Source organism: Micromys minutus (genome assembly GCF_963924665.1).
Source record: "Micromys minutus genome assembly, chromosome: 3".
NCBI lineage: Eukaryota > Metazoa > Chordata > Mammalia > Rodentia > Muridae > Micromys > Micromys minutus.
Window position 1 is genome coordinate 53,305,098 of NC_137972.1, and position 23,927 is coordinate 53,329,024.

General features: G+C 41.3%; 2 protein-coding genes across 4 annotated transcripts in view; one reads left to right on the forward strand and one right to left on the reverse strand.

The window, feature by feature from the left end:
- Positions 1-13,728, forward strand: part of MRPS25 (mitochondrial ribosomal protein S25) — a 33,666-nt gene extending 19,938 nt beyond the window's left edge. The window contains exons 5-6 of the mRNA XM_080914391.1: positions 12,932-13,013; positions 13,607-13,728. Of these exons, the coding sequence (XP_080770517.1) occupies positions 12,932-12,981 (50 nt within the window). The 3' untranslated portion in view covers positions 12,982-13,013; positions 13,607-13,728. The remainder of the gene's footprint in view (positions 1-12,931; positions 13,014-13,606) is intronic.
- NR2C2 (nuclear receptor subfamily 2 group C member 2) overlaps positions 1-23,927 on the reverse strand; it is a 49,433-nt gene that overhangs the window by 2,099 nt on the left and 23,407 nt on the right. For all 3 annotated transcript variants that reach the window (XM_080914388.1, XM_080914389.1, XM_080914387.1), the window contains 12 exons: positions 23,386-23,496; positions 17,439-17,639; positions 14,846-14,948; positions 12,907-13,086; positions 10,831-10,978; positions 10,096-10,189; positions 9,150-9,283; positions 8,227-8,404; positions 7,115-7,236; positions 3,849-3,988; positions 2,943-3,080; positions 1,913-2,018 (listed from right to left, as the gene is read on the reverse strand). In XM_080914388.1, the coding sequence (XP_080770514.1) occupies positions 1,913-2,018; positions 2,943-3,080; positions 3,849-3,988; positions 7,115-7,236; positions 8,227-8,404; positions 9,150-9,283; positions 10,096-10,189; positions 10,831-10,978; positions 12,907-13,086; positions 14,846-14,948; positions 17,439-17,639; positions 23,386-23,457 (1,616 nt within the window). In that variant the 5' untranslated portion in view covers positions 23,458-23,496. The remainder of the gene's footprint in view (positions 1-1,912; positions 2,019-2,942; positions 3,081-3,848; positions 3,989-7,114; positions 7,237-8,226; positions 8,405-9,149; positions 9,284-10,095; positions 10,190-10,830; positions 10,979-12,906; positions 13,087-14,845; positions 14,949-17,438; positions 17,640-23,385; positions 23,497-23,927) is intronic.

Sequence of the window (23,927 nt, forward strand, 5' to 3'; positions counted from 1 at the left end):
TTGAATCTCTTGGAACTGAATTACAGACAGCTTTATGCTACCATGTGGATTCTGGGAATTGAACCCTGGTCCTCTGAAAGAGCAGTATGTGCTCTAATTGTTGTTCCATCTCTCTAACCCAGTGTTTCTCTACCTGTGGGTTACAACCCCTTGAGGGGCCTACAACCCTTTCTTCACCTAAGATCATTAGAAGACAAATATTTACATTATGATTCATAACAGTAACAAAATTATAGTTACAAAGTGACAACAAAAATAATTTTATGGTGGGGATCACAACACGAGGGCGCTGGCTGCCAAGCCTGATTTTGACCTAAATTAGGGGTCGTTGAACTTAGACCCCTAAGCTGTGTGCACCAACACAGATAGGCAAAAAGGAAACAGGTGCCATGTGCGATGGTACATGTCTTTAACCCCAACACTTGGGAGACAGATAGGTGGGTTTCTAGGAGTGTTAGACTAGCCTAGTTTACATAGTAAATTTGAGGTTAGCCAGGGCTGCATAGTGAGATCCTAATCACCAATTTGTTCTTTTTTGATCTGAGGCGTGAAATAGATTAAGTGGGCTCAGGAAAACAGCAAGACAAATCAGGCTGGACTTCGGGGAACACCAGCCAACTGAGCTGGCCCTCAAGGGCTAAATGAGGAGGTAAGGTAGGGTACTTCAGGAGAATCAATATGAAAAGAGACACAAAAGCCTGAAAAGTGAGTTACCTGGGCTGTGAGATGGCTCAAAAGGTAAGTAAGTGTTCCAAAGAGGCTGACCATGTGTTCAAGCCCCAGGACAGAGGGAGAAAAACCCCCAAGGGTTTTCCTACGACCTCCAATGAAACACCTTGCTAAATGTGCCCACATATATACATACCACTTTTGCACACACACACACACCTAGAAAGTATATAAAAAGAAAAATACAATAGAATATGCTATCTATTAAAGCCTGAAGAAATGCTGAAGTGAGTTTTTGATTCATGTAGGAAAGCTTTCCTCATTTTGGCCTTGAATCTCATAAGTGCCTTCACTTCTACCCTCTCTTCGCTGGGTCTCTGTCTGGGCTAGGATTGACTTAGTCTTAAAAATGAGATATCTACTTTCTAATGCTGCAGAATTATGGTTCTTGAGTGAGGGGCTCTGCTGGAAGGCTTCAAAACCATCTATTGACCATAAAATCTATGGGAGCACTGTGGTCTCATAAGGGAACAGCCCTATTCTCATTGTATTAGAGACTGAAGTTACCCTTCACTTGTGACTCAAGGTCTTCAACGATCCCAGTGGAAGTTGGTTTTGAGAACCTGCATCTGGGCTAAGAAGATGTACACAAGACTGTCTTGACTTTACATTGAAAAACCCACAACAGCATTTCCTTTGAGAAGTACGGGGTAAGAAGTAGTAGTCCTGGCAGCTCAGGGAACCTAAAACAGAAGAACTCTACTCAGGACATAAGTCTGGGGAAAGCAGGCTAAATGTCTTTCTGGATTGTTATTTTTGTTTACTTTGGGAGAAAAGGAAGAGTTAGAAAATTTGGCCTGGAAAAGCTTGTCATACACTCTTTGGCCATCAACTATACTGTCATCCTCTTGTTAAAATATTACCAATTCTCACCTATATAAAAGGACTTGCTCCTATCCTCGTCAGTTTTATCTAAAGGCAAATTTACCTTATGTACCTAATACTTCTTATTTAGGCCAGTCTTCGTTTTTGTTAGCGAACTGAGCCTCAAGGAGTCAGTTCCAGAAGAGCATTCCTTTTCTGACTGTCACCAGCAGTCAGAAGCTTCAAACCCAGCATTCCCTTATTTCTTCACTCTTTGTTACTTACACGCCTGGAGATGTCAGTCATCTAGCAGAGGCCTCGCCTGGTTGCTAGAATCTGAACCACCTCCCCACGTGTGGAGCATGGCCTTGTGCCTCACCTGTATGTGTCTTCTGAGTAGGTTTTCTGCACATAGTCCTGTAATTCCATCTGTGCCTTCTCCTGAAATTTCTCAATCTGGCTTGTGCCTGTCAAACCTGGATGATCTGAAAACAGAAAAGTAAACCCCAATTTTTTTCTCTGAATTTGGAAAGTGTCATAGAAATCTTAATCTTTCTTTTTATTCTGTTGATTGATACTTATCAAATATAAGCAACTGAATTTGAAGGATGGCTCAATGAATCGGAAAGTTGTCACAATACTGGCTTTGCCTAAGAGTCCTAGGAGGTTGTGTAGCTCCTAGTTAGAGCCTACCAAACAGCCTTATCTAAGCAGCACCCCCAAATCGGCTTGAGACTTCCTGCTTTATGCTACTCTAGGAAAGACAGACTTCTAAATACATGAGAAATATTCTCTTTTCACATGTTTAATTATATAATGACTCCTTTTCAATAAATACATTTATTACAAAGTAAGGAGTCTAAGGAAAAAAAATAGGAACTACATTGAACCCTTGCTTGTTGAGGTCAATGATGGTTAATGATAAGCCCAAATGACTTCTCCAGAGGTTTTGAGAACAGCTACAAAGAGAAAGAATGAGACCAGTCCAGGTGCCTTTTGTGTTCACCAGAAATCCTGTGCCTCTTCAGCTGCTATAGCCAGGCCTATTATCCAGAGACAGTAAAGGTGAGTTTCAGTCTGCCTGGATTATACATAACCAGAGAAAGTGGAAATGGGAGAGCACAAACAAGAAAAACAGCACTGGATGGTGGTCTTACTTGGCCAATGGCTTGGCTGGGGTACAAATTAAATGTATTCAGAGCATGAATCCCTGGGCACATTTCTTCAGGGCTATAGAACAGGATTTAACAATTGCTAATTGATACTAGATAGCAAAGCACTTACTATGAACACTCTGAGTTGTGTAAAGTATTAAAGGCTCTCCTACACAATTGATGACAATATGACCGTGTTCAGAAACATCAGTAGACACAGTGCAAAGTGTCACAAGTCCCCCCCACATATCTTACCGGGACTAAAGAGAACTATAGCTTTAAGGTATGCGTACTCATAGCCGTCTATATCCAGCTTTGCCATGCTGTTACAGAACTCCTGCAGCTTCCAGATGTGCTCCATGACTTGCTTTATCCGGTCACCAGAAAGCTTATCTAGAAAAATACCACAAAGCCTCTGAGGAAACCTAAGAACAAAATCAGTCTTTTAAGGAACATCACAGACAAACAGAGGGTAAGTTCACTTTCTAAAGAGAACCATGTCATTTCAGGCTGGTCAAGAGCTGCATTTCCAGATGAAAGTGAAGTATCGAGAGGTGCTTGTTCCTGGAGGGATGGTTCAGTAATTAAAAAAGAGCACTCAATGCTTTTGCAGAGGACCTGGTTTTACACAGTGGCTCTCAATAATCTACTAGTTCTGGGAGATTTGATGCCCTCTTTTAATCCCTGGGCATTGCATACACACTGCACAGGCACATATACACAAGGAAAAAAAATTAAGGGTACTTAAGTGCTGGAGAGATGTTAGTTAAGAGCACTGACTACTCTTCCAGAGTTCCTGAGTTCAATTCCCAGCAACCACATAGTGTTTCTGTAGTGGAATGTTATGATGCCTTCTTCCAGTATGTCTGAAGGCCTACAGTGTACTTATAAACATAAAATAAATAAGAAAATAATGCACCTTTTCAGCCTGTAGTTGCCAAAGGTTAATTCTTATGACAACTCATGCCTCAGTTCATAGGGGCTAGCTCTGCAGGGCCAGAATGAACTTCCTACTGCCACAGATGCCACTGCAGAACATACCAGAGGACAGTTGTTTGTCCACTCACAAAGATCATCTGGGTCAACTCTTGACACAGGCTAGGCTTTGATTCAGGCACTGATTGGATAAAGATACTCCATTCCCATATACCTAGGACCTACCTTCCTGGATGCTGTTCTGTAGGTGGTTGACAATGGCTGCCAGGATGGTGGAGAGACTCATGACCTGGGCACACTGGGCCAGGCCAAGAGTGAAGAGCTCATTCCAGCAGGCCCGCACCAGGCTGGTATTGCAGTCCTGTCTGGGAACACAAGAATAAGGCTGAGTGTGCTATATGTGACTGACTAAGCATGTGAGCTTTATGAACTCAAAGCCCTAGCACTATCCACCACTTAGTAAGGGTGTGAAAGTGGGTTATTATAGTTTATATATAGGTCCCTTAGATGATAAATTATAAGTCTAGCAAGATGGTTCAACAGATAAAGATTCTTGCCATTAAGCCAAGTGACCTGAGTTTGATCTATAGAATCCACATGGTGGAGAGAACAGATACCCTCAAATTTTCCTTTTTATGCAAGCTGTGACATACAGTTAAAAAAGAAGACTATCAACTTTCAGTGGAAAAAGGACAGCCTTTTCAACAAATAGTGTTGGTTTAACTGGCAGTCAGCATTGCAGAAGAATGCAAACCAATCCTTTCCTATCTCCTTGTACAATGCTCAAGTCCAAGTGGAACAAAGATCTCCACATAAAACCAGGTACACTGAAACTATTAGAAGAGAAAGTGGGGAAAACCTTAGAACACACAGGCACAGGGGAAAGTTTCCTGTACAGAACACCAATAGCTTATGCTCTAAGATCAAGAATCGACAAATGGGGCCTCATGAAATTGCAAAGCTTCTGTAAGGCTAAGGACACTGTTAAGAAGACAAAACAGCAGCAAACAGATTGGGAAAGGATCTTTACCAATCCTACATTTGATAGAGGGCTAGTATCCAATATATACAAAGAACTCAGGAAGCTAGACTATAAAGAATCAAATATTCCTATTAAAAATGAGGTACAGAGCTAAACAAAGAATTCTCAGCTGAGGAATACCGAATAGCTGAGAAGCACCTAAAGAAATGCTCGACAAACATCCCTAGTCATCAGGGAAATGCAAATCAAAACAACCCTGAGATTCCACCTCACACCAGTTAAAATGGCTAAGATCAAAAACTCAAGTGACAGCAGATGCTGGCGAGGATGTGGAGAAAGAGGAACACTTCTCCACTGTTGGTAGGGTTGTAAGCTGGTACAACCACAATGGAAATCAGTCTGGCAGTTCCTCAGAAAATTGGACATAGTACTACCTGAAAACCCAGCTATTCTACTCCTGGGCATATACCCCAAAGATGTTCCAACATATATTAAGGAAACATGCTCCACCATGTTCATAGCAGCCTTATTTATAATAGCCAGAAGCTGGGAAGAACCCAGATGTATATCAACAAATGAATGGATACAGAAAGTGTGGTACATTTATTAGAAACAATGACTTTATGAAATTCGCAGGCAAATGGATGGAACTAGAGACTATCACCCTGAGTGAGGTAACCCAGTCACAAGAGAACACACATAGTATGCACTCACCAATAAGCAGACACTAGCCCCAGAAAGCTCTGAATACCCAATACCCAAGAAACAATTCAGACATTATGAAGCTCAAAAAGAAGGCCAAAATGGAGGTGCCTCAGTCCTTCTTAGAAAAAAAGAACAAAACTGTCATGGGAGGAAATGCAAAGTCAAATAGAGAGGAACAGAGATGGAGGAAAAGATTACTCAGAAGCCGCCTCTCTTGGGGATCCACCATATATGCAGTCACCAAATCCAAACACTACAGCTGATCCAAATACAAAATCTCTCCAGTACAGAGTGCACTGAGATAAGAGATTCATTCTCGAGACTATAGACTGGAGAGCCTTCTGATGCCCTGGGCAGACTAAGAACCTACTAGTATTCTTCAAAGATAGTGGCTATGGCTCTAGTGGGCAACATAATTAAAATCAGTCTGGCTGCCTACTTGCTAACAAGTTTATTTGATGATACTCTACATAGTAGAGAGGCCAAAAAGTACTTACTGGCAGGAACCAGACAGAGACGCCCCCTCAGGGACTATGCTAGAGTCATATAGATACAACTGAGTATGCTTGTAGTAACTTTAGTAACCAATGAGGTTGCTAAAGAAAGAACCTAAGGAGCTGAAATGGGCTGCAACTTCATGGGAAGAACAACATTATCAACCAACTAAACCCTCCAAAACTCCCATGGAGTAAAACACCAACCTTTGTGCTCACTTTTGATCCAGTTGCATATGTAGCTGAAGATAGCAGTGTCTGGCATCAATGTGAGAAAAGGCTTTTGTTCCAGGGAGGGCATGTTTTCCCAATGTAAGGGAATGCCAAGGCAATGAATGGGGTGGAGAGGGTGATCAGAAGGGAGTGCTCCTTTGTGAAGGCAAATGGAGGGGGAAGGGGGGGATGGGAGTAGGGCAGGGTAAAGGGATAACATCTCAAATATAAATACAGAGTATCTAATTAAAAAGAATGTCTTTTATGTGTATGTTGTTATACGTACAATTGTATGGGTATATGTGCATGTGTACATTTGCATTTAGGTCAGAGGTCAACATCAGTTATCTTTCTCAACCACACTATTTTTGGTGCTTACTCATCTGGAGAAGGTTCAGATTAAAAACTCTGTAAGATTTCACTTTTCGTAAGGATTTTATGGAGAAGAAAACTGAAGAATCAGAGAAGTAAGACGACTTTCCCACAGCCTTATGGCTGTCAAATGCTATTCTTAATGATTCTCAACCCACATCTGCTTACCCTAGGCTACTGCTATGGACCAGTGGACAACCTAAAGACTCGCACATTTAAACTATGGTGGTTACCCCATAGCATGCATCCATTCATTACGTTCCCATTTTCATGTGGTTGTTTATGTTCTAGCCAGACTGCATACCACAATGGTGGCTTACTCCAACTGGACATTAGTTACTTAGCATAGCAGAGCTGGCATCAGAACTGACAGGGAAACAGGATCACCAAACACAGTGATGTTCATGAACAAGCAAGCAGGAGGGACTTTCTGCAGAGATGACATAGTTCAGTGATCCTCACAGGCGGGCAACAGTGAGGCAAAGAGATGTGTAGACAAAAAACATTGCTCTGACACCCATCCTATCAAAGGCCACACACATCTCTTAACAAGTCCTTGGCAACAAGAACTACTGTTTCCTTCAGTCTGTTGACTGACTACATTTAATACACTGAATAAGGTTAATTGTAAAATCACAGTGCAAAGGACCTCAGAGACCTTGTGTGCCATTACTGGAAGAACAAATCCCACTACTCAAGAACATTCAGGAATAAAGGCTACTTACCCAAGTGCCTGGAAGGCTGGGATTGACCTTGCCCAGTGCATGGAGAGGAAAAGCAGGCGAGATGCAGACTCACAGATGTAATGTACATTGAGGTACTCTGGCATAGGACTGGGCATTGTAAGCTAGAAAATAGAAAGTGTTGTGACACAAGAGCTAAAGGAGGGCCGGGTGCTTTTGTCAACCTATTTCCGTTTCAACAATGGTAACAACCAAAGTAGCTGTCTCAGATCTCAACTTCCAAAAGCCTGTTACTAGTGGGATGTGTGTCCATGTAGCCAAGGCTTTCACCAGCTTCTATGATTTCTTGCTCGGTGACTTGAGTCCAGCAGTCTGGATTGGGGTTCAGGAGCCTATAGGACACTTTCCAGCTCACCCATACAAAGATGTCTTCAACAACTCTCACCTCAACTATATTGTTATTAGTCCTAATTCATTGGCCAAGTGTTTTTAAGGGTGGCTTCAAGATGGCAATGAAAAGGTGCTGGGCAAAATAACATCTCAATGGAAGAACAGCCTGCCAGGGCTCTCCATATGCTCTGATGTCCTCAAAAGGTCTAGTGTCTTGGAGGCAACCTGAAAAGCAAGTCTTGGGCAACTATAGTCGGGAATCCTATCTACCCAAATGACTGACTAGATCTCTCCAGTACAGAGTGCACTGAGATAAGAGATTCATTCTCGAGACTATAGACTGGAGAGCCTTCTGATGCCCTGGGCAGACTAAGAACCTACTAGTATTCTTCAAAGATAGTGGCTATGGCTCTAGTGGGCAACATAATTAAAATCAGTCTGGCTGCCTACTTGCTAACAAGTTTATTTGATGATACCCTACATAGTAGAGAGGCCAACAAGGTGTCTGGCTGAGCCTGTCACAGGAAAAGGCAGAGCAGCCAGCCCCTGATCCTCAGTGGCTAGCACTATGGCAGTGTATCTTGGCTATGATGTGCCACACTTACTGGAGGATCATTTCCAACAAGAATATGCTTTGGAATTCAAGATTCTGCTACAATTACAAAATAAACTCATTGCAAAGTCCAACTTTTGAAACTGTAGACTAGCATTGGTACAGTACCTGGCTGTAATACAGAGGAGGTAAGTAACATATGTTAACTTACCTTAAATGTGACATGTGTATCTGAAAGGAGAGGGCCTTCGACTTCAATGATGGGTGTTGACTGATCTCTGCTGATGACGTGGATACTCCCTCCTCCACTAGCATCTATCCCATCTGCCAGACTTGGAGGTGAAGCACTATCTGTGGTATTAAGTGCTTTTGCTAAGGTGTCAAATGCCCTGTGAGCAAAAATGAGGCAACATCAATGGCAAATACAGTAAGAAAGCCCTGGCTGATTCTACTTATATCTCATGTTGTTTCATCTACACCTAAGTCTGATTATTACAAACTAACAGGAGGGCCAAGCAGAGGACTGCGTAGCTAGCTCCCAGTAAGCACTTTTCTGTCCTGACACTAAGGCCAGAATAAAGAATAGAAGAGCAAAACACAATGGTCAAGCCGCAGGGAAGAAATAGCCTGAGCAGCCAGCCAGTGCCACCTGGAACCAGCTAGTGCTGTCCATCAGCTGGCACACACCACTCAGAGAACAGGTATGAGCAGACAGAAGCAAACAGGAAAGAGGTACACTGTTTTGAGCAGGTTCATTACACAGTGCTCAAGACAAAGAACATTTGTCTGATGAAGACCCTGTGTAAGGAGTGAACTGCAGTTCTGACTGCCTTTATGTCACATGATATAAGCAGGTCCTCCTCCATTAACTAAGATTCCCATAGTTAACTGCGGAAGACAACAGATATGTAGGGTTGTTTTGACTTTATAGTTATTTAATCAGACACAAGTTGGAGTATTTTTGAAGTATGTAGTTCACTGGCACAGCATTTGTCTTATACATAGGAGGCAGAGGTCGATTTCTAGGACCAAAAATCAAAACATAAAATATATTTACAGCATAGGTGCCAAATGCTAGTATCTATCATTACAACACAGTGCCTGGGGAATGCAGAATATCAGAGGGGCTCATACCGAGTAATCTCACTTGCAGACTGGTCCTCTGGCTGCATTTCTGAAGCATCACCATTGTTCAGAGATTCACTCAGGTTGGCCAGAGAGGTCACTACATTTGCCAGTGTACCTAGAGCTCCTTGGCTTGTTTCAGCCTATTGAACAAATAACAGTAATATATATATATATATATATATATATATATATATATATATATATATGTAAATATATATATGTAAAAAAATAGTAGTACTAAAAAATAAGCACACACATGAGAATGACTTAAGGGCAATGAAATGAAGAGGGTAGAATGTTTATTCAAGGCCAGCTTCTATGTGTGAATGAAGGGCCACACTAGGAAGATCTTTGTGTGTTATCAACTACATCAGAACATATCAGGCTTTTGGTTTCTTGTATCTTGGTTATAGTCACACACAGAGATCCACATATGTGCATATGTGATGCAATAACATTGTGATAAATGACAGAACAGATAAAGTAGCACTCCAGTCCACCCAGCCCCAGTAGAAAACTTTAAAACACAGAACTGATTAATAAATTATGGTAGAACCACAGAATACTGTGTAGGTCACCACAATGGGAGATGGCCCCTTGGACCAATAGACATCTCAGTCTATCAGTTCCTTCTCTATGGCTCATTTGTCAGCCTGCTACCTTCCCAGCATGCTGGTAGTCTGCCAATATGTATAATAAGGGCATTAAATTAATAGGGAATAGAACCATAGAATGTCCACAAAGCTGCCATATGATAGTGACTATTGCCATTCAGCCCTGATTGGAGTGTCTGCAAAACCACAGTGTCTTTAGAACAAGTCCTAGGATGATTATTATCATGAGAAACTAATACAGCTACAGGAAGCTAAGCTTGCAGCATCATTTATGATGGCCAAGGGAGCAGGTATAGTTGGAAAAGAAGCCTGCACTGCAACACATACGAGAGACTTACCTTGGAATCCGTGGCCAGAAGAACTGTACCATCCTCACGTATCAAAGGCTGTTGGATGTTCACAAGCATCCCTGGATCAAGAAGACCTGTTTGTCTATTTAAGACACAAAGAAACCCAGAGTAGTGCCTAACATTTTCTGTACAAATTTTTGCAGAAATTCAGTTGATTTCCATATATGCCAGGATGTCTACAAGAGAAAATCTCTAACACTCACCCCAGGGTGGGTGAGTGGCTAACTGTCTGCTTTTGCTGATAATCTCCTCACAAAGCCAGGCTACAGGTTGAGGGAAGACAGAACACAGATGACTACCCCTAGGCCTTCAATACTAACTGTGGCTATTCCCAAAGTTTTAACTGATGCTCAAAGAATTGTCCAGAGACCCTCAACTCCAGCTCTTTGTGTACTCCATTTTGGATTTCTGGTTTTCCTTAGTTCTGCTCTCTTTAAAACGAGTTAAAAAAGAATGAACAAGCTAGTTTGTGGCATCATCTGGTCCTTTCTTCTATATTATAAAAAAATAAAAGGCCCGTACTTTGAGCTACACACAGCTATTGAATAAAGCCTAACCAATTGTGTCCTGAAGTGACCCTCAATAATGTTAAGCAGATCAAAGAGACATGCCAGGGTTATGGGAAGCTGGATCACCATGTGTGTGCCCTTTGCAGTGTACTTTCTCGGGCCAGTTTGGAGACTGAACACAGTACTACTCTGTGAGAAAGAACAGGAGACTGACCTTGCTCCGTCTTTGTCTGCCACAAATGTGGGAGTGGCTATCAGAGGACTTCTCAGGTCTTTCCGGATATAGATCTTCTCAGTGGAAGCAGCACAATTGCTTGGTTTCTCCCGTTGCACATCAAAGGGCTTCCGCTCACTCTGTACAGCTTAAATTACAACATATATTTACATTTAGAGAACAAGATTCAAATGAGCAAACACTGTAACATATTGAAGTTGTCTCTTTGCAAATCTGTAACTCTGGTGTTTGGTCACCCTGGGCTTTTCAGTCAATGCAAAAGAGTCAAAATCAATAACTCCAATGCAAATCTAAAGGTATACAGAAGCTCAAGATGGCAGGTGTTGCCTGCTTAGAAACTGCCACTCTGGTGTGATCTAAGAAGGCCAACATACTCCACTTTTTTTTTTTTTTAAACTTCTGTCACTAACTAGTCAGGTTCAGCCCAGGATAAGAAATACAGATCTTGGGCTGGAGGGATGGCTCAGAGGTTAAGAGCTCCAACTGCTCTTCTAGACTTCCTGAGTTCAGTTCCCAGCAACTACGTGGTGGCTCACAACCATCTGTAATGGGGATCCAATGCCCTCTTCTGATGTGTCTGAAGACAGCGACAGTGTACTCACATACATGAAATAAATAAATCTTAAAAAAAAAAAAAATGCAGATCTTCAAGTGGACCTTTCACATACATTATCCCATGCCACAAATGGCAGAGCAATCTTGCTAGAGTCCAATTTGATCCAGCCTGAAGAGCTTCAGCAAACTGGAAGCGTTTAACTGTATACAGTAATTTCTTTCCCAGCAACCTAGTTTAAGAATGGGTATATAGGGGCTGGAGAAGGCTCAGCAGTTAAGGATATATTTTACTCTTAAAGAGGACCAGAGTTCAATTCCCAGTACTCAATTCAGACAGCTCACAACCGCCTGTAACTACAGCTCTAGAGAACTCTAAGGCCTCCAATAGGTGCCTACATTCACATGTACACAGTATACATAAATACATACATATACATAATTAAAACTAAAAGAGTTTTAAAATGATGTATGTTTGTCACAAGCAATTGAAGAAAATGCAGATCTTGGGGGTAAGGTGTACAGTTTATGCATATACAGAGATCAGAGATCAACATTGAGGGTTTTCTATTATTGCTTTTTATCTTTGTTTTGATTCAGGGTCTTTCAATGATCATGGAAACCACTGATTGGCTAGACTGGCATAGCCTACAAGCTTGGTGATCCACCTGTCTTCACCCCTAGTACTACGACCACATACATCAGTAACAACACCCAGCTTTTACATAGGTGCCTAAAGTCAGAGCTCACATCTTCATGCTAGCACAGGAACTTTACACATCTCCCCAGCCCACAAACTGTTCTTAAAAGCAAGAGACCACGCCTTGGGTGCAGACGCCTTACTACTAAGTCGAAATGCAGTTGGACTGTGAGTTTGCAATATGCCTGTGACTGACCAAGTTTAGCCTGGTGTGGGTCCTGTCTCTGTTCCTTTCCATCCTTGTATACTTAAGAGCACAGCTTGTTCACTGTGACTTTTTCTGTATTGCCTATTTTGGAACCTGGTTCTTATGATTTCACCATTAGAAACTGACCCAATGAATGGTCCTAGAAGATGAGTGATTAGTTTCAGAATACTGCTAAGATGGGGGTTTCAGGCCTTTTGTGGCTGTTCCCACTTGGGGACCTTCTTTAGAACTCGGAAGCTAGAGCAAAGAAAGGAAGGAATGATGGGTAACAGATGAGGCCCAGAGATTGAGAGAGGAGCTGTTTCTTCTAACTCTTTAGCCTGGGTCCCAGCTTCACTCTGAAGCTGGTGTTACCGATTCTCCATTCCTCCTGTCCTGTTTTCTGACTCATCTGGAAAGGAGCTTTCATATATACCATGTAGACTGGCAAAACCCAGCAGTGTTGGCTCTGGATCACCTGAGTGCCCAGAAGGTAAAACACAATGAAGCTTTTTGAGTATTTCCACCACCACCTCCCCACAACCCCCTCAAAGTCAAAGGTAAACAACATCTATTTAGCAAGCATTTACTAGCATGGTGGGACCTTACTACTCACACTCCATCTTCATGCCCATCTCCAGACACTTCTTCAGCCGGCAGAACTGGCAGCGGTTGCGGTGGTGCTTGTTGATGATACAGTCTTGGCTGCTCCGACAGCTATAGGTAAGATTCTTCCTCACACTCCTTTTGAAGAAACCTTTGCAACCTTCACAACTGACAGCCCCATAGTGTCGGCCTAAAGGGAAGTGAGTGAGCACATGATCTGGTTCCTCATGAGCAGAGGTGAACCATCCCAACCCTATTCCCATTGGAGCGCACTCTGTCAGATGCTGTTACCATGGGGGTTAATGGCAGCCCAACAATATGTCTACCTCATATGTCCATATCTCTACAGAAACTTTGTAAGGTCATGACAGAAATCCAAAGCTCATATATGATATGACTGCTCTTGGCATACAATCACCCCAACATACAGAGCAGCTCAAGCAACACTGCTCCAGTGTGCACACCTTAGCTATAGAGGCAGCTTAGTGCCCACCCTTACTGCCAGACTAAACAGTCTGTCATTCCTCTCTGAGTCAATTGTCCTTGTCTTTTAGCACCCCCTTGCGGCCCTTCAAGGAACATGTTACAGATCACAGCTCATTACTCTCATTTATTCAGTCTTTAGCCAGTGACCTCAACTCATCCTTCTTAGCTGATAAAGTACTGCTTTACATCACAACCTTATTCATTCTGGGCTTCTCTTGCTTCAGAAACTTCATGGCATCACTGTTCACACTGACTACAGATGGAACTTGGAGGATCTCATTTTCCTTTTCCTTTGAAGCACTATGGTACTGAAATGACCCCATATCAATACAGTCTTGACCTTTTCTGTAATGTCTCCTTGAATTTGCTATCTGGGTGACTTCTAAAAGCTGGAAACAGTGGCACTATAAGGCTATGTGATGAGGCCTTTCCTTGAAGCTCAGAGTCCTGATCAACAAGGAAACCAGGCAGTCTTTGGCTTACTTCATGCTTTTTAAAAATCTGCAGTGTGTCTCCTTGTTTAGCAGACAATCGATTTTGCTTAAACCCTCCAATGAGAAAGTCCCTTTCGATTATAGAAGACTGAAGAAGAAGTCTAGGACAACCTGAAAAAAAGCAATCAGAACCAGTGTCTACCTGCTTCCAGAGAAGATGGGCCTTTAAGTGGTAGGATGAACTGGCTTTACCAAGACAAAGAAAACGTAGGATCAGAAACAGGTACAAATGGCAAAGAAATGGCATACCCAAAAAGGGAAAAACCAAAGCTTCTGAAGATGCTTGCTTAAGCATCTTCCTAGATTTGGTTCAACCCCCATTTCAAAAAGACAAAATGAAATCCAGGACAGTAAATCCTCCAGATGTCCTGTGGAGTGGGAAAAAGCTGCCTCAGAACTCAGGTCTATGCCCCAGATTCTCTAGCTGAGCTTCTTCATTCCCACTGCCTGCCTCACTGCTTCACTTACCTTCTATGGTTCCGCTATGCTAGCAAGCCTCCTGTCTCCATCAGAGCACTAACTGTGGAAGCCTTTGGGCTCTCCTTGAAGGACACCAGAAATACAGATTTAAATAACTCACTAGAGGCATGGGTCTTCACTAAGTATACACTTCTCCAAGGGGGACTGCATGGTTCCTACTTCATCATAGAAGCTTATCACGCAGGATTCAGTGAAAGGATAAAAACAAATGCAAGATAATTTGGATGGGGGAAAATTATACATACAATACACCTTAAGAGACACAAACAGGGTGAGAAAAAAATTTACTTAATAGCATATAAGCACTTGGGAAAAAAATCAGTTTCTTGACTTTTCCTATCAGTTTGAATAATCTGACAAACTACTTTGCTTATTATGTGAGGTTCATGTTTAAAACCTACATAAATGTTCTTTCTCAACTAACAATTTCCCTACCCTATAAAAGGTCATGTTGCTCCATGATACATGCCAGAAGCAGGAGTCACATACCAGAGGCTTTGTCGCCACAGACCACACAGTACTCCACCACCTGGGGCCGCTGGACGTCCGCCTTCCCCAGCAAACGCTCCACAGAAGCAGAATCCGTGACGATCTAAGATGTTGGCAAACAGACAATGCCAATTAAAAGCTAGATAACTAAGTAGAGTAAAATCTAGTTGTATATTCCCAGTCTTGGGTATCTAAACAAAGAGAACTCTAGGCAGAACTGTGGTTACTCTAACCGACAGCTTCTTCATTCAACAGCCAGGTTAATTCTGCTTCCCCACTGGCCTGCACATGTCAATGGCTGCTCTCCTAGCTTGTGACTATCACCAAGCCTGGAGGCCACATAGGGATCACATACAGATTCTCTAAGGTAAAGACAGGCAAGGTTCTTCAGCTATGTTTCTCATTATTCCATCAAACAACATGGAAATATGCAACCTGGCGTGTTTGTCAGAGCTATACTATACTACCCAGGCTTTCCTGACTGGATTGCTTGTTGAAGCACCTGGTAATAGGTAGAAGGAATAGCACAGGTGACATCAGAAGCCTGCTATTTCCTCTCACCTGTAGGTAACTCTTTAGATTACAAACAGTGCTGTCCATCTAGGAGAAAACAACTGATATCAACCTGAGAAAGTTTAAAGAATGGTTATTTTTAAAGTGTATTTAATTTGAGCACACAATAAACCTTCAAATCAGTCTCACACGATGGGACCATATACTTCTAGAAATCAGGTAAAAACCACCTGTGAAATGTGATATCAGAAGCCAGTCTTTCACAAACCTGTGCTTTTTAACAAAATAGTTTAAACTCAAAAGATCAGAACACATTTTGGGAGGAGGATAAGACAGATAATGCTTGCTAGATGCATTGCTAGCTATTTCAGAGGACATTTCTGAAAGCAGAACACTCTGGCTGTCTTAAGTCTAGCTCATCAAGGAAAAATGGAGGTTCTCAAGTTTCTATAATAGAAATGTCCCACACATCAGTAACAGTCAAACTAACCTGATTAACCAGGTATCAACCAATAGATGAAAAGATAAAGGGTTGGCAGGTGGGTCAGTCAGTAAAGACCTTGCTGTGTAAGAATAAGACCTAAGCCCAGGCTTACTGGTCAGCCAGGCAACCTCTTCAAATTGGTATATTCTAGGTTCAAAGAGACATATCAAAAAATTATGAAGAGCCAGCAAAATGGCTCAGTGGGAAGAAGCACCCACACCTGCTGCTAAACTTAACAATCTGAGCTCAATCCCATGAACCCACATGCTAAGAGAGAGCCAACTCTCATAAGTTGCCCCCCCCACCTCCACACACATGTTGTACCATATGTGCACTCATATGTAAAATACAAAAATATATAACTTCAAAAACATTTTAAACAGCTATAGAGTCTGAAAAGATGGCTCAGTAGTTAAGAATGCATAATGTTCTTGTGGAAGACTCAATCAGTTCTCAGCACTCAAATTCCGGGAGGTCACAACTGCATACAGCTCTAGCTCTAAAGGGACTGAACACCTCTCAGGCTTCTACAGGCATCTAAACTTATTAAAATATTCACTTGAACATACCTACACAAACACTCGAATGGGGTTGGGAGCGGGTAAGGGGGCACAGGAAGTTGACAGAGGAGGGCTTGAGGGAAAGGAATGGAACACTAACTTCTCCCATCTCTTCACTGTGGCTTGTGTGCGAGAGCCCCACTAGGTATAGTGTTTCAGTTTGGGAAGACAAAAAGATTTACAAATGGTGATACAATACTGGTTAAGATGGTGAATTTTATATCATGTACAATTCACCACAAATTTAAGAACAAAAATCTAATCAGATATGGTGACACACACCTTTAACCCCAGCATTCAGGAGGCAGAAGCAGCAGATTTCTGTGACTTTAAGGATAGCATGGTCTACATAGTGAGTTCCAGGACAGCCAGGGCTATATAAAGACCCTGTCTCAAAAATAAGTTTAAAAAAATTTAACATAGACTATGTTAAAACTTGGTTACTCTGGCGCACTGGCACTGAGCCCCCAACCTTATAATCGGCCCTGCTTTCCCTCAGTATGTCCACTTATCTGTTTGTTTATTGTATCTGCCCTTATTGCTTGATTGATTGATTGCAGCTATCCCCAATCAAATCTTGATGCTCATCTTTCTCCTCCCTCTCAGAATAGACAGAGCAGAAGAGAAGTATAGAATAGCTCCTGGAAAATATGTGAGGATCAGAAGGAAGAACTGGACCTCGGCTTGGCCACCTACATGAAACTGAAGTAAGAGTGATAATCTCTAGAGGGTGACTTACAGATATCAGAGGCTAACGGTTTCCACCATGTGGCCTTTTAAGAACAATTCTCCAGTGGCGTCACTATCATCTTGCCTAAGACAGTGTCTTTTCTTTGGATTAGCTTTTTTCCATTCTTACTGTTCCTGTTTGTCTTCTGGGTGTGGCCACTCAATTTACAGCTTGTAAAACCCAAAGACTCTCCCCATTAAGATTAGGGTCTCCTAGATGTGGATTTGGATTCCAAAGCAAAACTGAGCTGAGAAGTGGGTTCAGTATCTGTCTGGAAACAACCACCTGTTGATGGATGGGCCTTACCTGGATCCTGCCAGGGACAAGGTTGTCCGAGGTGGTGAATATGAGCTGCTTAGCACTGGATGTCTCCGGAGAAGCCAGGATCACCTTCCCAGTTCCAGCTCCATCTGGGCTGGTTAGGATGAACTGCTGTTTAGAGGATCCAGAGGCATCCACTGCGGTGACTATCTGGATCTTTTGTCCTGTCTGTTGATCTGTTACAATCTACAAGATACAAAATGGAAACCCCTTTGCATGGTGTTTCTTTAAACCTGCTTAGGAGGTGATCACTAGAATCAATGGTGGTCTTGGCTATACTGCACCAGTTGTGATAGCTAATCTCCAGTCAACTTGACAGGGTTTAGAAGCACTATGCAAACACACATCTAAGTTTATAGGGAGTCTTTCCAGAAAAATCCAGCAGTTCAGGGAAGACCCACCCTGAATGTGAGTGTTGCCATTCCATGAAATGGGACCCTGGGCTGAGCAGAATAAAGGGCAAGAGTGAGCTGCACACCAGCAATCAATCGCTCTGCTTCCTGACTATGGGTGCAATATGACCCTATATCTCTGCTGTCACAGTTTTTCTACTATGACTAAATCTGTGGACCAAAATTTTATCAATTTACTTTGTCTGACATTTTGTCAATACTGTAAGAAAAGTAACATACACGTTCCATGGCAAAATAAGATAAATCATAGTGAGTTTTTCAGAAATCATTTTTTCAAAAATTAGTTTTATTCTAGGATCCTATCCTTAATATTTTTAGAATTAAAAGCCCCTTTATGAACATAATCATAAAAACAGATTCAAAAAAAATCTTTAAAAGGGTGTGGAGTAGGTAGTGGTGGGGCATGCCTTTAATCCTAGCACTTGGGAGGGAAAGTCACGCTGTCCCTGTTTTCCAGGCCAGCCTGGCCTATAAAGCAAGTTCCAGGATAGCCAGGGCTACACAGAGAAACCCTATCTCAAAAAAATAAAACAACAAAATGTATCAATAGTCAATATCCTGTCAATAGTTTAAAAAAAGCAGCATCATTTCTTCAAAAATCTGGAGACCGTTGCTTTAAAGACATAATAACTTTGAAGGGAAGGTCCTGTAAGGAATCTTTGTCTTGGGTGGCTGAATTCACTTGGCTCTCCATTGTGATTTATCGCCAACCTACTCCATTTTCTGAGTCTGAGATCTCTTAGAGGCCACATCTAACTTGACTGTTATGTGGTCAGGCCAAAAGAGGCCTAGCACTTGAAGAGAAGACATTAAGATTGTGGAACACAATGATGCAGGAGAAGGCCTGACCCCAATTCCTTAAAACCTGAAAGTCTTTTCTTCCTTGAACTTGCTTGTGGGGCTCACAGCAAAAGTCTTGGCTAGTTATTTGGTAGTCACTGGTGTATAAAGACACCTAAAGCTATCTCTCAGCTAAAGCTAATTCAGAAGCTAGAGCAAACATCCCAAAGTATAATTCTGCAGAACCTCAACATTTTCCATTAGGGAGATGAAGTACAGTAGGAGACTACAACCAGAACCTCAATTAAACCACAATTATTCCCCACTTTACAGATGGTTTCCATACCACGTCCTAAAATGTAGTAGTATTTCCTATAAGGCAGATATTTAGCTGAAGGACCACAGGTACTTCAGAGCAGTAGTTATGCCTTACCATATACATTCACTTACCCTTTGGATCATAAAGTGTATTTAAATACTTTAAAACAAATTTAAATAATTTAAACAAAATTAGGTTTCATTTTCAAAAGGTCTGGTGGTTAAAAAACATTACAGGGAAGGATGGGGAAAACTACCTTGTTTGTTCATAAAACATGAAAATAAAACAAAAGTTTATTTTATTATGTACATTTACATAAATATAAAAGCTATATACAGCACTAACATTATCATTTGGAAAACTGACAGTTAAAAGTACAACATGATAGTAAGTGTGGAGAAACAGATGCTTACAGGACTGGTGGAAACATAAATCAGAATATGCCTTCTTAGGGACAATGTGGCAAAATGGGATATCTAGTTGCTCAATAGAAATCGGGGCATCTGCTTTGTACTGTATGTATGCCACTTGGTTTTCTGACAACTTAACTCAAACCTAGACTTATCTAGGAAGAGGAAAATCTTAATTGAGAAAATGTCTCCATAAGACTGGCTTATAGACAAACCTGTGGATTCTTTTCTTGACTAATGAATAATGTGAGAGGGTCCAACCACCTATTGGCAAGTGGTCCTGGGCTGTACAGGAAAGCAGGCTGAACAAGCTACAGGAAGCAACTTATCTTTCCCTGAGGTAGGTTTGAATGGGAAGGTTTGAATAGGTCCATAGGAAGTGGCACTATGAGGAGGTTTGGCCTCGTTGAAAGAAGTGTGTCAAGGTGTAGGTGGGCTTAGAGGGTTCCTAGTGCTCAAGCTCCATCTAGTGCAAAAGAAAATCTCCTGACTGCTTTAGGGTCAAGATGTAGAACTCACATCTCCTCCAGCAACATGTCTGTCTGCAGGCTACCTACCATGCATACTTCCTGCCGTGATAATAGACCAAACCCCTGAAACTCTAAGCCAGCCCCAATTAAATGTTTTCTTTTATAAGAATTGCCATGGTCATGGTGTCTCTTCACAGCAATAAAATTCTAAGATACTGCTCTGACTTCCTTCCATGATGGACTGTCACGAGAGTGTAAGCCATTTCCTTCCCAAGTTGCTTTTGGTCACGGTGTGAGAAATATAACTAAGACAATATGAAACCATCTTAAAAAAAAAAAAAAGCCAAGGAGCAGAAGATGCACATAATGTTAATCCTTACACTAGAGGGGCTGGGGAGATGGCTCAGTCAGTGAAGTGTTTCCAGTGCAAGCATGATGACCTAAGGTCAGATTCCCAATACCCACTTAAGGTGGGCATGGCAAAGAATACCTGTAACCACAGCACTGGACAGTTTAGGGAGTTGAGACAGGTAGATCCCAAGGGCTTACTGGCCAGCTAAGCTAGTCAAAATTGCAAGTTCCAGATTTTATGAGAGGTCTTGTCTCAAATCATGAATATAAAATTTAAAACAAAATTTCTTGAACTTATTTTTTAAAGGAGGAAGGGCTAGAATTGTGGCTCTGTTCATTAAGTGTGTTTGCCTGACATGCCCATGCCCCACATTTGATCCTCAAGCACCACAAAATCTGAGTGTGGTGGCACACATATTACAACACTCAGGAAGCACACGAATGTTCGAGGCCAACATGGACTATATAAATTGTCTTTGAAAGAAGGAAGGAAGGAAGACAGTTCTACTGACAAAGTCCTATTTTCACCCTGTGCCTTAGTTGGTGGGACTTTAGTACAGCATTCACTTATCCAACCCCCATAGGCAAGCAACAACTCTGAGTACCTGAGGGGTCATTGTCCTATAAGACTGAGAAAGAAACAGCAGAACAGCAGACAGTGGTAGACACACACACACACACACACACATAAAAGCAAAAAACACAATTCTATTAGCAGGTGAGAAGCAGGTACAGAATGCAGAATGGCTATAAAAGCCACAGAAGCCTTTTTTCTAGGGACTACAAGATTTCAAACTTACACACACACAAAGTAACTACAAAGTCCTTTCTAACAAAATTATACATAAATTTCAATGTAATATAGTTGAATGTTATATATGTATTTTAGAAATAAACACTTAATACAGTTGATCAATGATTACAATAATGCTTTCTTGAAAAGCAACAACTGAAAATGGGAGATAGAGGACCATCCTAAGAGAACCTCAAAGCACACAGAGAATTTGCAGTCTACCACTGAAGAATAAACAAGGCAGAAAAATCTCACAATCATCTCCAAAATGCAATGCCTTTTGCCTTTTAACTTACCTTCCTTTTAAAAGCTGGATTAAAAAGTAAAAAATTGAACCTAATGTTCTCCATCATCTTCACAGCTCCTGCCCTACATCTCTATCCCCAAAGCAGCAACTCTCAGCCCTAGCCCTTCCTCCACTGAGGAACTGTGTTTGGCCTTCTCTTCCTCTTCCTCCTCTTCTTCCTCCCCCCTAAAAAATCTTTGTACCAGTAGGGCCATACCATACAAAACAAAAACAAAAAAAAACAAAAATACCAGCAAGGCTTCTGGTCTTGTGATAGCCTGCATGACAAGGTATGGTGTTTTGTGTTGCCTGGCACCTAATTATAATCAATAATGAATTTTAGCAGATCCCGGAAAGGAAAAAAAAAAAAAAAAAAAAACCTCATTAAAAAAAAAAAAAAAAAAAAAAAAAAAAAAAAAAAAAAAAAACCTCTGGAAAGTATGGAATGAGGATTATATATCCTACAATGGCATGTTTCAATATTAATATTTCTTCATTATTATGATTATGTACAAGAATGCCATCAATCTTGAGAAATCTGTATGGCTGACCCAGTGCAAAGAAATGATGTCTGCTGCTTATGATCCAGTGAACAGGAAGTATTATAAAGAACCCACATTCAGAATTGGGTAGCAAACAATTAGTGAATCTGAGTAAAGGGTATAACAATTTTACCTTACTATTTTCTGTAAATTTGAAGCAGTATTAAATAAGACACTAAAAGCTATAGCACAAAACCAGGTATGTTGACACGAACCTGTAATTTCAGTACTGAGGATGTAGAGCAGAAGAATCAGGAGTTCAAGGCCAACTTCAGCTACACAGAAAGTTTGAGCCCATTGCAAAACGAAAACACAAAAGCAATCAAAACCTCTTACAGCACAACTGCTAGCATTTCCTGGTACCCATTTGCAGGGTTCAGGCCTTACCACAGTTCACCCTTCTGCACTCTATATCCACAGTGAAAGAGCAGAAGGTTTTAGAAACTCCCCCTAGGTTATAAGACTGGATCCTGGGTCTGTTTAATTCAGGTTAAGCATGGTCTAATCTGACCTCTTTCAGTCTCAGCCTTACTAGAGAAGCCACTATTTAAGTTCTAAGGATTGCTCTCACACACTAAAATACTAAAAATACATTCTCTTTTTAGGCTCCAGGCAATGCAATGTTCACCCACAAAGCATGAGGATGTCATTGAAGCCATCTTTATTAACACTAAAAACAGAAATTATTTTACTTTTAAAAACAAAATTTTTTTTTAAAAATGTTTTCTTATTTATCATTGTGAGTTTGTATGGGGGGGGGGGGGGAGGCCATGGTGCCCGTGTAGAGATATGAGGACAACTTTTGAAGATCTGTTCTTTCCTCCTTCCTGTGTTACTGAGCTCAAGTCACCATGGTTTCTTGGCAGGTGCTTTTACCTGTGAATGTGTTTTCAGTTGTTCATCCCTGTTCATGTGTTCTGATTTAGCTGGTTAATCAAATAGCAATGCATTATCCCTTCCTCCCAGCTTCTCACTATAATCTCCAAAGTCTTTTTGTTCAAAAGAACAAAAAAACATTCAGTGGGTTAAAGACAGATTCACAGCCCTGCTCCTGCTTAAGTTATAGTAATTGTAATAATAGTTACTATGCATTGAAAATACATATTGAACATGATTATGTATAAGATGCCTTTCTAAGCATTTTAAAAGCAATAAATGTGCTGATTTAGGGCAAGATCTACTAATATATATATATATATATATATATATATTCCAAATAGAAAAGTAAAGCACTAAAATTGTTAATTGCCCTGACTGAAAAACCTATTAAGTGGGGGCACTGGATGTGACTAGAAGCAAGGGTTCCCTGATCCTAATAAAATATATATTGCCACTCAATTTGGAAGCAAGTAAATAATAAAATGGTATGTCATTCAGTATTTGGAAGCAACAGTTCATATTTTTGCTTTAAAAGTAACTAAAACAAATATAAACTTTTACCTGCTGCTTTCTAAATGAATGAGCTCACACTGTACTTGATGCCAAGAGATAAATACTCTGTAGTGAATCTCTTAGGCAGGTTTGGTTTTGGGCAGACTGAAGAAACCCAGTGGAACTGACATGAATACCTGAATACGCTGAGGTGAGGCTACCGCAGAGTCGGTGGAAATTATCTGGATGCGCGGGGAGGGGCTGGTCATCCCTGGAGATTCCGGCCGAGAGATCTGTGTACGTGGTACCTGTGAATGAGAACATTGAGTTTAGGAAGGCACCCAGTGATTTCCTAAGAACTACACTTTTCTTTCCTTAAGGCAAGGTCTTATAAAGTTCATGCTGGCCTCAGACTATTGAACTACTGACCCTCCTGTTTTTACTTCCCAAGTACCAGGATTACGGGTATACACAACCATGCCTAGCAGGAGCATGCCTCTTGCTCTTGCTGTGGCCTTGAATGACCAACTTGACTATTGAGGTATCAACACAGGACAACAAAGGAAATGGTAAGATTCTGCCCATGATGGTCCTAAGAAAATACCATCTTAAAATAGCTGCTTCTGAAGTTGAAAACACAAGGATAAACCAAATCAGTTCTGCTTTTCATGACCTTTTAAAAAAAGCTATCAGAATAACTTTTAAAAGAGATACTCTTTGAAGTTTTTCCACTGTTTCC